We start from the raw sequence: 13,518 nt of genomic DNA, 5'->3' as shown, positions 1-13,518 counted from the left end.
TTGGACGAAAGGTAACCCTTCCGTCGCACCTGAAAGCTAAGCTTAATCGCTTTAGCTACAGCGATGGCCTGTTATGGCATCAGCTGCCACCTTGTGATCCCTTGAGAATCTGTGCCTCATAACACATACCTCAAGCTGATGATCCTTCACGAGCTCCATGATGCGCCATCTAGTGGGCATCTGGGCCATGAAAAGACATTCTTACGAGTGTCAGATAAATTTTGGTGGCCACACCTATATATATCGGTAGCCAACTATGTTCGCTCTTGCGAACAGTATCAGCGCATTAATCCTGCAACGTTCAGCAGTGCGCCACTGAAGCCGCTACCGATTCCAACCAGCTGTTGGAAGTCAGTAAGTCTGGACTTCATGTTTGGCATGCCGCCCAATCATAAGTGTCTGACGGGGCTCGTCGTCTTTGCAGAGAGACTGAGCAAAATGGTGCATTTAGCACTATGTAAAAAATCGATCACAGGCAAGGAGGCCGTTCTTTTCAGACCGATGGCCAAAGAGAACGTGCCAATGGGGTCGTGGCGGATGTCTTACGCACTATAGCAACTCCCAAAGAATGGAGCAAGCAATTGCCCTTTGTGGAGTTTGCTATCAATAACAGTGTCCACGCCAGTACGGGTGAGACACCGTTTTATATTAACGGACTGCGCCATCCTCGGACGCCAGTCTCGTTTGTGCGCAGCCCGAGTCTTAGTGGGGGGGGGGTGGCCCTCACTATGCTCGGCGCGAAAGAGGGACATAGTTTCGTCAATATGACGATGACCCATGAGAATATCATCTAAATGACTGAAACTTGCCCTAGTGACGCTGCAAGTTTAGCAGTAGTCAATAAAACTACGTCTTATGACCAACCTCTCGGCGGTATCATAGGCGAGTTTGATGCTAAAAGCGTGAGCGAGGCTCAACGCTTTGTAAATGAGCGATTAGCGATTAGCCATCACACGAAAAGTCCGTGACGCGATGGCAAGCGCACAGGACAAGCAAAAAGAATATGCGTACCGAAATGGTCGCCAAAATAATGAACGCTTTAGAGTGGGTGAAAAAGTACTATTAAGTACTGCTATCCTACCTAAAGAAGCAATTTCTGTGCTACCTGGAGGTACTACGAAGTTGTTGCCGGGTTTCATTGGGCCCTTTACGGTGGTAGAAGAGGTTGGAGACCTTAATTATATAGGCTCACCCTTCCCCCATATATGAAGACGCACCCCATATTTTACGTGGGTCGTCTGAACCGATTTAGATTCAAATGAGGTCACATATCCCCATCATACTAAGGAGACCGATGGTGACGCCGACTGTGACTCGAGCGTCGTTCGGGGCCTTTCAGTGTCGTCTCTGACGCATCAGATTTTGCAATTGGCAGTGCTCTGTTACAAACAGATGTTGAAGGGCATGAAAGGCAATTTGGATTTGGCAGTGCCAGGATCGTGGCATCGATAAGACTATCCTTAACTGCTCGAAAAGGATTATGTTTGGTGCTAGTCCAGCACCATTCTGTATCCTTTTTAAGGAGATTAGATAATGACCTGGCCAAATCAGCGCAATTTTGCTATATTTGTGAAAGCAATTGGCGAAACCCAACCACAGTTATTGCGTTCGAGTCTAGACAGCTTAAAGCTGCGGAAAAGAACTACCCAGTCCATGACAAAGAGCTACTTGCTATGTCGTATGCCTCGACAAATTCAGAGTTCATCTGCTCGGCTCTAAGCCGTTTGTGATGCATACAGATCACGCGTCATTACGCTCGGCGACGAAGTCGCCCGATCTCTCACAGAGAATGGCCCGATGGCTATCTTTTCTTAGCAAAATACAACTTCGAGGTGAAGCATAAGCCCGGCAAGCAGAATGCTTTGGCGGATGCGTTATCACGCAGGCCGGATTATGAGCTCTCTCATTTAACGACTATCATGTCGCCTATTACTTAATCGAACCGTTTGACTTACGCCAAGGATGAACAGTGTGTAGCTCTGCTACGAGCTCTAAAAACTCTGATTCAGGTATTAAATTACCGGCTTGTTTGCGTGCAAGGTTAAACGATTTTCTATCGATAACAACCTGTTGCTTTATTGCACAGACATCGCGGATCCTCCGCGTGTCGTTGTTCCTCATGATGAGGATTTGAAGTACCGGATCCTCTATGAGGCACACGATACTGTCCTTGGTGGTCATCTCGGTAGAGAAAAGACCTACGGCTCTATCAGCCAGAATTATTGGTGGCCCAAACTTTATAAATGGGTCAGCACATATGTTCGCAAATGTGAAACGTGCCAACGGGTTAAGCCCTTGGCACATGCTGCTGCGCCACTGGCTAGTCTTCCCGTCCCCATAGAATGCTGGGAGTGCATTAATATGGATTTTGTTTTTGGGCTACCGATAAATTCAGCCGGTTAATCCGGCATAGTGGTCTTTGTTGACCGTTTGAGCAAAATGGCTCACTTAGCGGCCGTGCCCGATTCCATTGATGGAGAGGGTACAGTTAAGCTGTTTATCGATCGCATGTTTCGACAACATGGGCTGGCAGTGGCAATTGTCTCTAATCGGGATCCCCGTTTCACGGGTAAATTCTGGAAATCAATTTTCCGAGTGCTTGGCACCAGATTGGATATGTCCACTGCGGACCATCCGCAGACCGATGGTCAAACTGAACGAGTCAATCGCGTCATTGAAGTCGTATTACGCAGTGCGTGTGCTCAGACACCAAAGCGCTGGACCTCAATGCTCCCAGTGGTGGATTTTGCGTTAAACACGCTGTGCATGCCTCTACACGCTATACTCCGTTCAATGTCAACGATCTCACCCACCCACGCGTTTCATTAACAATACCACTGCGTGGTTCAGGGCTTGGTGGGGGAGAATTAGCCGATAGGCTTGCTAATATCAGCCCTCTTACCGTTCGGAAACAACAAGCGAGTTTCTCGCGACACGATTTAGTGTCTTAAGACATGTAAGGGACACGATAGCTGAAAGCCAAGGCAAACAAGAAGAACAAGAAGATGCCAAAGGCAGAAGCTGTATTCATTCTTATGTGGTCGGAGATCGAGTTTTATTAAACGCTAAAAATCTACCTACTAACTTGGTTTCCGCGGTATTCAAGACCGAATTGTCTCCGCGCTTTATTGGACAATTTATGGTCGTGCCCAAGAAGGGCCTAGCTTATACGCTAAATCTTCCTAGCAATTTGCGTACACACCCAGTGTTCTACGTTGGCTTGCTTAAGCCATATCGGGACCCTTTCCACGTGGACTTAAAGGCGCTTGCGCCGAGACAGGCGGTCGTGCCGCAGATTGCTGCATCCTCACCAGGATGTCCAGCTGGCCCTCTAAACAAGGTTGCTGACGCTCCAGCGTTACAAAACGGTCCTGAACCACCTCAAAAAGAGCTTTCAACCTGAATAATGACCTCACAAAGAAGTTGCACCTCGTGCCTTAGAGCATCAAATGCTTCCGCCTAAATTTCGGCACCCTCCCGCGCTGCTTGATACACGGGAGAACCTTCAGTTTAATGTGGAGAAACCTTCAAAGCGACGTCGTCATAATTATCGATACCAGTATCTGATAAAGTGGCTAGGGTTCCCCTCTTCTGAAAACTCTTGGGAGTTCGAGGTACCTCTTCGGTAAGATGCCCGTACGCCGTTGACGTTTTTGTGCGCCAAGCTCAGGGTCAACTCGCGTCAAACGACGCTTTCGACCAAAAGACGTTGATTAGGTGAATCGATAGCCTCAGTCCGGCTTCGATTCATGGTTGTACGGTCAACCGAAGCACTGAAATATCGGCTAGACCTTTCTTCGTTTTGTGAAATAAATGCCGAACGTAACTGGCCTTTGGCCTTAAGCTTGGCAAAGTCGAAGCGAAGCTTCTGTTTCAAATGAACCTCTATCCGCAGACTCTCTGATATTCCAGATAAATGGAGTTTGTGGGCCCGGTGTTCTCAAATGAGACTTCGTTTTCAGTCCTTGTTTCGTTTGGAAACAAAACGATCGGAATTTCCCTCATGGAGGTCACCGAAGCCCCACGGGCTTGATCACGTAAACGCGTCAGATACTGGCTTCGTGTCATTACCTTCGGCGTAAGGTATTGCTCATGAAGAGCGGCGCGAGCAGCGATCTCCTGTGGCCTCCCCGCCGGGTCACCAGAGATCCAGGTGACCAAGCTATGACCCGCTATCTCTTGAGTCGCTCGTCCGCACTAAGCGGAGTGAATCTTCAGTCGCTATGAGCCTTAGCTTTCGCTATTTCGGCAGCTCGATGACAAGCTCTTTCCTCTATGAGGATTATCTGCTCTTGCTCTTCATCGAGCGGATTCGTAACGATGTTAGACTAAGGGTCCCGTGTCCTGCTCAATGCAGTTAAGACATCAGTGGCACCACGTTCTGGGAACGGATTCGGGGCTCGCCGACGTTCGTCCGGAGGAGAAGGCGTGAGCGAACGCCGCTCTTTTTCCTCCTCCTCTGATTGAGAGTGACTTTAAAGTCCACCATTCCCTCATCGTCGAGGAAGGTGCTCAGAGTCTGTGACTCATACTTGATTGTCATTAGACAAAGGAATGGAAAACACAATCGAACGGTTAGCTGTTTAAGTTCCAACCTCAAAGAGAAATGAAGAGAATGTTGTCACTCGGTGTCAACAGCCTGATGGGGGGGGCACACATCGGTTGGAGAACCGTTGTTGTATATACATTAACTTTATGGGTAAAATACCCTTTTATATAATTTTAAAACAGTTAGTTCCATTTATTATGGGTAATAAATGTGGTAGCCGCCAGATATAAATCTGGCGGCCAAAATCTATTTTAATTTGCTAGCGTAAGGTTTTTAGATTAAATAATTTAATAAAGTTCAGTTCTCCTTTTGATCTTAAAACGTTTAGTGCCTTCCTAAGGCTTGCGCATTGATCTGTAAGAGATAGAAGCCTTTCTAAGGTATATTCTCTTGGGCACTAGTTGCCACTTGGTTCTACGAACCCCTAAATCCCTTAAACTAGGATTCCTTAAGCTTTGTTAGCTTGTACGACTCCCTGAGTTGTTAAACCCATTAGTTCAATAGAACTAGGTGACTCTCTGTGTAACGGGGCACTGCCGACTTGTACTGCTTTAGTACAAGTCCACTTCGCACTGCCTTAGTGCGAGTGGTGCCTCACGTCACTTCACGTACACTAGTACGTGCAGAGGAAGACTTCTCTTTGAAACACTCGCTTTAGAGAGGGTTAAATTTGTAAATATAATTAAGTTCTTTCTGTCTATCTACTTAATACTATCTTAATTATAAACTAATACAAAACATGTACTAAAAGTCTTATCTGTCTTTCTCTCTGCGCGCGTCCAGCGCTGACTGGACCGCGGAGAAAGTAGATATAATGGTCTATATCTACCAATGGGTAAGCTTTTAGAATATAACCATGTATAGTAATATTCTCCAGATATTATCTACCCTTTAGATAATATATTAATTAACAACCTTTAAGTGTTAATTTCATGTAACGCAACACCCCGTTACACTCGAGTCTGAAAGTCTTCCTCTGACTTTATGAGCGAGGTAGCTCCGCTACACTACTACTGCTCTAGTACTAACTAACCTACACTAGTAACTGTGAAGGTAAGGGGCCTCCGAATACTTCACGTACACGCGGCACGGAATCTCTTATTTGCCTTTCACTGTAAATGCATAAATATATATATATATATATATATATATATATATTAGTTTGCTCAAACATTTGACAAATTAGATAGTGAACTTGTGTTTTTCAGTTCCTGTCGACACAATCAACCAGTGTTTATTATAAAATTCTTTTAAATGCAAGGATATATTTGTGAAATAATTATCCTGTCACATTAAGGTTTTGTTTGAAATGGCGAACCTGCAGGTCTTTACCAAGATGGCGCACCAAGTAGGCGGTCATTCAACCTCTAATACAAGTATAATGAGCAATAGTTTCCTTCCTTAATTCTAGCCTGACATGTGTATTCAATGGCACTGATCGCGTTGATAATTATATTGTCAGGTCTGAAAGCTCAGAACGGACGTATTTTGAAGCCATTTCAAAGTAATCAGAGAGGAAAGCGCGAGAGTGACTTTTACGAGCGCGTATTTTCGGCGAAGGAAACTTTATACGATTATGCCGGGCTAAGAATATTTTTGCCAGAATATTACGGCACAATTGTAGTTCCTGAGGCCGAGAATGGCCAAGATTTCGTTCGTCGACGTATGGAAAAAAATTTCGAGATGAATATATAGAAAATATATATTGTGGTTATTGTGGTATTATTGGTCTGGGCAGGATATTTGGTGCTTGAAGATCTAACATGGGGAAGGCAATGGCCTTGTATCATGGATGTCAAGATGGGGACCAGATCCTACGAACATAATGCGCCGATCGAAAAGATCGCATACGAAAAATCCAAGTTTCCTTTGCAGGAAAAGGTAGGACTTCGTATTCAGGGCATGAAAGTATATCAACATACGAAAAAAGGCTATGTTGAGTTCGACAAGAGTTTCGGCCGCGGAATAGTATCTTTGGAACAGCTCGTTTACGCATTTCGCTGCTATTTCCCGGCAGATGACACAACGAAAAAGATTGCGCTGTTGCAAACAGTAAGCATACTGTTCTGGTTGTTAATAAGTCGTCGACTAGCAGACAACCTAACTATTCTGTTAATCTCGTTTCTCAGTTCTTGCATCGTCTCGGCCAGATAAAAGAGTGGTTTGACGAACAGCAAAGCACCGAATTTATTGCCAGCTCGTTTCTTTTCCTGTACGACGGCGACATGTCATCTGCCAACGGTTCCAAAGCCGACATTCGCCTCATCGACTTTGCCCACGTTACAATGCCAGTTTCGCCGAAGCGAGATGAAGGCTTGCGAACAGGCATTGCCACATTAATCAGTTCTTTTCAAACGCTTCTCCATGAAGCACGAACCAAGCAAGATTGCTCTATTAACTGTGCGGAAGCACCGGATGCGTCATAAATGTTGCCAATGAAACCTTCCATGTTGTTAATTAGTTCAAAAATTGTAATAACATACTTCTTTATTGAGTCCATGAATATGCGGCACCAGGGAATGGTCCAACGGTCTAGCACAGGAGACAACGACCGACTGGCAAGCAGCTATCGCATCGAAATAGAGCATCCCCTACGCCTCTATGATCCAGTACATGAAGCGACTGCTGCGCAACTGCTGGATAAGTACGCGGGAATGGAGCTCGAACGCGTCATGAGCTATCGGCACTTTAACACCGGCAAGAACAGCTTTTGCGTAGCTGTAGGCGACAATCTGGAGGCCGCCGGCTTGCCGCGCGTACCTTTTCAGGGCCACTGCAGCTGCTACTTCAGCCATATGCACCTGTCTGCAGGCCAAGCTACAGTCAAGACGGGACGGAGCAGCCCGCAACGCCAAGCCCCACTGCGAGTCCGGATAAAAGATACCTTGCGACTGTAATGCCGCGACGAAGCCACAAGCAGTTAGACAAGGCAGCGCCACGAAAATAGCGGGAATTACGGAGGTGTCGATAGAACCGAGCTTTTTCAATGCCGACAAACCAGCCGAAGCAATTCGTAGGGTTTGCCTTTAATGAATTGTGTCTAATGATGTAACGCATACGCTGCTGATGTGAAGCTGCCCCGTTGAGGCACTTTGGCTACACCGAAAGTGTCCGGGCTTGTACAAACAAGAGAAAGGGAAGGTGATACTGCAACATATTTTTCTACACCATAGAGACGATAAAATGTTGGTGATTTCACTGTTACATAGGCGCACCATATACTAGACGCTTTACACATAAATACACCTGCGACTACTTACTTGTTTATTGCTTTTGCTGATCAAAACTGAATAAGTGGTGGGTGAGCTTAGATGCTTGCTTCGGCTTCACGAAACACCATGCTGCGGCTTTCTTACGAACGAGATAACCTGATACATTATTGCTTGTTTTTCTATCTCTAAGATAAATGCAGTCGACTTATTCAGCTGCTTGCCCTCGCCCTTAAATCGTAAAGCCGTGCATGACCACATTCACTCTTTTTAGGCAACCACACAAAGAGGTACTAAGTTTTATAAAATTTGCATCTGCTGCTGCTGCTGCTGCTGAATGCTGTGCATTTGGTGTGGCTGGTATCCATTCGCCGAGTAATAGATCATGCTCGGCGGCTGTTGGGATGTTGATGGTTCACCCGGCGCGGAAGATTGCGGGAACTGGTGGCTATAGTAACCACGTGACGCATGCTGCTGGCCATAAGCTGCAGCGGCAGCAGCAGAGTCAGCTGGGCTGAGGTGGTGGTGGTACTGCGACGATTGAGCAGGGTACGGCAAATGGTGGGTAGATTGCTGAGATTGCTGATGATGATGTTGCTCTTTGTTCGCATCAAAGTAGTCAACCCTTCCATCCGAGTGATGCTGCGGTATCTCTGGCTTTGCTGTCCAATGCTGCGAGTAAAGATTCTTTGACTGTTCGGGAGCGGCTCGCGAGGCGTAGGCCTGACGATCCATTCCAGTACTAGATTTGTACATTCCGCCAGACACTGAAGGAAGTGCACCATTGTCCATGGGAATATGGTAGCGAGTCGCGCTTCCAGCCTGCAAACTGATAGGCTCATATGAACGCTGGTCGGCGTGAATCTGTAGGTATTGTGCGCCGTTGCTAGATGCGTCGTAACTTTTGTAACGCATGTCCATTTCGACGCGCTGCTGTTGCCCATAGGCAGAGCGCTGCAAATCGACCTGGCCATGAGGATCACGCAAGTCTTTGACACCCATTGCAAATGTCGGCGTGGTTATCTGTCGCATATCCATCATGTGCTGTGGCAACGAAGACGACGTCGCCAGCTGGTCTTTCGAAAGCTTGCCCTTGGCAACGTTGGCGTGATACGAGCATTTCCCTTTCTTCCGCGCAGGCTTATTGCATCCAGAGTGGTCGCACCGTTTTCCACCGCCATGCTCCGCGCAGAAACCCCCTCCGCGATCGTTTTTAGTGCAATCTGGGTGCTGGCAAAAGCGGCTGCCACCATGGCCCGCACAGAAGCCACCCCGCTGGGCGCCTTTGTTACACCCTTCCTTTTCACAACGCTGACCACCGCCGTGCGCCCGGCAAAAGCCGCCTCCTTGGCTGCTTTTGGTACACCCGGAACTTTGGCAACGCAAACCGCCGCCGTGCGCTTTGCAAAGACCATTGGACTGAGATGCTTTCGTACAGCCTGGCTGAGTGCACCGCTTGCCGCCACCGTGACGAATGCATAGGCCCTGACCTTGACTGCTGCGCTCGCACCCATCGACCATGCAGCGGCGCCCACCCCCATGAGCCTTACAAAGGCCCTTAGAGCGCACACGCTTCGTACAGCCAGGCATGGTGCAAAGGCGGTTAGATTTAAGTGCATCATTACGGGCCAGAGCGGAGGAGGTTTTCGCAGCTGAGCTAGAAGGTGTAACAATCGACGAAGAAGCGCTGGAGGCTTGTATCTGCACCTTGGCGACGCTAGTGGGAGAAGTATTAGCAGAAAAAGTGTCAATCTTAGCTCGCAAGCTAGATGTTATAGCGTGTTCCTTTTGGCTCTTCATAGCACTAGCTGATCCGCTCATGACAGGCACAGAATTGTGCCCTGGTTGGCCATGCATTGTGTTTTCCTGAGCATACTGCTGATAAGAAGCAGGGTCATAGCTGAATGCCTGGGAGGCGTCAAGAGCGGTAGCGCCAGGCTCTTGCGGCTGCATGGGGACGTTGCGCGCGGATGTGGACTGGGACGCCGAAGAAGTGGACGTAGAAGCCATAAAAATAACTGCTCTCCTGCGGCAGAAAAAATACCTCTTGCTTAGGAGACAGGCACCACCGAGACGAAGACAAGCGAGGCTAGTGGAGTACCAACTGCCTGGTAGGAATGGTAATAAGCGCAGGACGACCACTCACTTTTGAGGTAGACTCCCTGCTTCTGGCTATGCACAGATGTAGAAAAAGAGCAGCCGCTGCGGATAGGTGAGTAGGAGCGATTCAAAGTGCGTTGATTGTGTGACCCAATAAATAGCCACTAACCTTATTAAAATGAAGGCTTTTCTCTTGAAACACGTGTCACGCTGAAAAAAGCGCTGGCGTAGAGGCTGAGAGGTAAAGCAGGGTGAAAAAAAGGATTGCAGCAGCCGCCTATAGATAGCATCGCCCCGTTTAATCCCAGTAGGCTATTAATGGGACAAACAAGAAATCCGGTTGAGAGAACGCCCGGTATTAAAACAACGGTAGCTTTGGCTCAGAGCCGGGGTTTAGATCCCTTCGCGTGTCCCAGTACATCTCCCTGAATCTTTTCTGGGGCACGTGACAAGAGGCTTTCTTGAAGAGGCTAGAGAGATGAACCAATCCCACCACATTAAATCGTGAAGTTTGGCGCTAATTCGTAAAATATGTGCCGTGAGACCAGCTGAAAATTTCACCACTTTTATGCAAGCACCTAGGTACTTAAGAACAGCAGTGAGCATGTTTACGATGTGCAGCGGTCGAACGACAACAGCTCGACGTTCTGTGAATGTAATATGTAAGCTTCTGTGACGAAAATTTGCTTGCTAGTGTTTAGTAGGCTATAGAAAAGTATTGCTGCTTGTTCTGACAATCTTAACACATCCTGTGCAACTGCGTAAACCGGTACATAATTGTAATGAGGACGATGGTCGATATGTGTCCGCATTATAGTTGACGGCTACGACCGGAATACGCGTCAACATTGTTCATACGCCAAGGGCAACTCGCCAAAGTAATTAAACCACGCGAGTCGCATCAGCCTCGATTATACTCGAAAATTGAAGGGACAACCTGACACATATGAATAGAAAAGCCAATTATCGATTTGGAGAAGCGCAATGACAGGCCGTGTTTTTGTATGTGTTATTTTTCATACCCTTGCGAATATATTTGAATTCGCTCTTAAATAGAAGATAATCGACCGATCACGATGAGACGCATTGCAGACAGCTGAGCCCGGCTCTTCGCGTATCCCTTTGCCTGGATTATGTCTATCGTGGCTGATTCCAGGACAGCTGCAAAGCAGGTACAGTAAAACGTTCTCCGGCGGTGCCGTCAGCTCGTTGGATTGGCGCGCGAGATCCGTCGGCGCATTCTCGGCTTAGTGTGAAGCATTGAGTATATGTCAGCCTGGCTATAATAGTTCTGCATTTAGTAATTTAATCGCTTTGTGGCCATGTTGATCACATTGGCGCCATGTGCATCAAATTGCGTGCTTGGACCGCGTTTATCATGACGGGCACACATTGCAAGAAAAAGGCTAACGCAGATAGTCAGATCTATGCCCACGTCGGTACTGTCCTTATTTATGAGCTCTTTTCACAGAGATCGAACAGGTGTGACACTTCGTGCTAATTGGAAAATTGTTATTAAAGTGGAAGTCTATCTAATGAAGCAGCTGCTTGCATCTCGTCATTTAAATAGGGTACCGATCAACGTGCTTTTCCAGATTATAGAACCCATGTAGGAGACTAACGACTGACTTAGACTAACCACAACAGGGCTGGCTTTGGCTGATTTTGGGTTCAACTATTAAAAATCACCCCATTTCTAATTAAAAAAATATTGGGTAGAAATTTCAAACACGAAGGAAAAGCCTTTCTATCACGTTATTTGCAAAAGTGAAAGGTACTAAATCACAGCTACATTTATTCAAATGTACTAAATCACATCTACATTTATTTTTCTGTGCTGCATAGATCCTACAAATTTGAGCACCTGACGCTAACACAATTATCGCTACCGATTGCGGCATGTTTGTCGATAAGGCGATGTCGGGCAAATTAAGAAGCGGCATCAGTAATGGTAAGGTAGCTAGTGAACGGTAAATTTGAGAATGTAGACGCACAGTGTAGGCGGGCACGTCGTAATGCGGCCACGTTCTACACCCTACCACAGCGACGAGGCGGCTAAACCAGGTTCTCTTGCGTGCAGTGTGGTTGTTGTGGTGGGCGCCTTGGCGAACTCACCTAACGCACTCAGTACTCTAGTAAAGTGTCGTCACGAGAGCGGTAATCCGGCTCCTCATGCGCACTTTTAAAGTGTAGGCGGGCAAATCGTAATGCGGCCACGCTCTACTTAGACACACACCCTAGCACAGCGGGGAAGCGGTATAACCTGCTTCTCTTGCGTGCAGTGAGGTAGTTGTGGTGGGCGCGTAAGCGACCTCACCCAACACACTAAGTACTCTGGTTAAGTGTCGTCACGGGAGCGGTAATCCGTCTCCTCGTGCGCACTTACCAAAAAGGAAGTAGTTTTCAGACTGATTTATATTTAATAGAATTGAATATAAATACCTATTTTTACCAATAAAAAATGTCATCTCTATAGATAACACTTAACATGTAATGCGAGCATATCTTTCCAGATATCTCGCGTAATGGATGACGATAGCCGTCATCACGGATGACGCTGGGCGTCACCCCTCCTAATGTAAATGCACCCATGTGCATCACATACACAAGGGTTGGTCACAAATGTGCACCACACCCGAGTGCTGGGTCTAGTTACTTTTATTTATTAATTCACCATCCCCTTAAGTACACCAAGTGTACTGAACGGGGACTGTGTAACATTAGGGCAACTTTAGCCCGTTACACCATCCCCCCTTAGAGAATGAATTTACATTTTTGAATTCGTCAAAGAGGAGAGAGGAACTGCGAGCAGCTTTGCGCGCCGCTAGTTCGCTTAATCACTCTAGCGCACGTGTGTTCGCATACACGGCGCCAAAGATACCACCTAAAAGGGGCCACGTTGGTGGGTCGTCTGCGAAGACGCCCACTCAACCTCACACTAAGCGCACGCGCCGCGTTAATTTGCCGGCCGCGTCAAATGCCTAAGTCGGAACGCAGACAGCCACTGCTGCTGTCGCGTTAACAGGGCTAAAGGATCCATCCCACTTTAACAGTGAGGATGTTGATACGTCGCTCATTGTCGACTACAATGAGTCGACACCGTTGCTGTCACCTCATAGTAGTGATGCGGACAGCGAGCTCATGAGGAAGGATGATGGCGCATTATTGCCCATCCAAACTTCTCTCATGGCTCACAAGATGGAGACAGCAACATTTACGAATGCTGTCTCGTCGTCTGCGCAGGATAGCGTAGCGACGGTTAATGCGAGCGCTGCCCATAAAGACGCAGCCGCTTCTTTGCTGGGTAAAACCACAGCGCCTTATTACCATTATCCATAATGTTTCTGACATAAAGGATTCTGAGCATAAAGCTATGCCGACGACTCGTGAACGTGCTTAGTCGGTGTCACAAGCCAGTCGTTTTGAACGTGGCTATGTGACGGGTGGCATATCACTGATGCCCCCTCCATTTGAATGGATTCGTTTAAACGGGCCAAGAGCGTCGCTCCTAAAGCGCGCTTTTCTAGATGCACATATTTTTTATGACGTCTTCAAATAATGGAGGGCTCAGGGAAAATCGCTTGGGCGTATTTTCCCGATCCCGGTCGTGTTGCGTTCAAATGAAACGCCCGACCACTACGAGGCGGAAATCTTGCGCCG

At 47.3% G+C, this 13,518-nt stretch overlaps 3 protein-coding genes across 3 annotated transcripts; 1 reads left to right on the top strand and 2 right to left on the bottom strand.

Moving 5' to 3' along the window:
- Nucleotides 1-5,858: 5,858 nt before the first annotated feature.
- On the top strand, nucleotides 5,859-9,865 carry CCR75_007735 (uncharacterized protein; the record flags this gene model as incomplete). Its single annotated transcript, XM_067965793.1, has 4 exons — nucleotides 5,859-5,925; nucleotides 6,012-6,212; nucleotides 6,288-6,601; nucleotides 6,679-9,865. 4 exons carry the CDS (start codon nucleotides 5,859-5,861, stop codon nucleotides 6,973-6,975), a joined length of 879 nt encoding a protein of 292 aa, XP_067822332.1. The 3' UTR covers nucleotides 6,976-9,865.
- On the bottom strand, nucleotides 7,141-7,344 carry CCR75_007736 (uncharacterized protein; the record flags this gene model as incomplete). The annotated part of the gene is made up of 1 exon (XM_067965794.1): nucleotides 7,141-7,344. One exon carries the CDS (start codon nucleotides 7,342-7,344, stop codon nucleotides 7,141-7,143), a length of 204 nt encoding a protein of 67 aa, XP_067822333.1.
- Nucleotides 8,059-9,768, bottom strand: CCR75_007737 (uncharacterized protein; the record flags this gene model as incomplete). Its single annotated transcript, XM_067965795.1, has 1 exon — nucleotides 8,059-9,768. One exon carries the CDS (start codon nucleotides 9,766-9,768, stop codon nucleotides 8,059-8,061), a length of 1,710 nt encoding a protein of 569 aa, XP_067822334.1.
- Nucleotides 9,866-13,518: the final 3,653 nt, after the last annotated feature.

The sequence above is a fragment of the Bremia lactucae genome (genome assembly GCF_004359215.1).
Source record: "Bremia lactucae strain SF5 chromosome Unknown BlacSF5_NotPlaced_17_SHOA01000003.1_2250557bp, whole genome shotgun sequence".
NCBI lineage: Eukaryota > Oomycota > Peronosporomycetes > Peronosporales > Peronosporaceae > Bremia > Bremia lactucae.
This window is presented reverse-complemented; position numbering and strand designations above follow the sequence as displayed.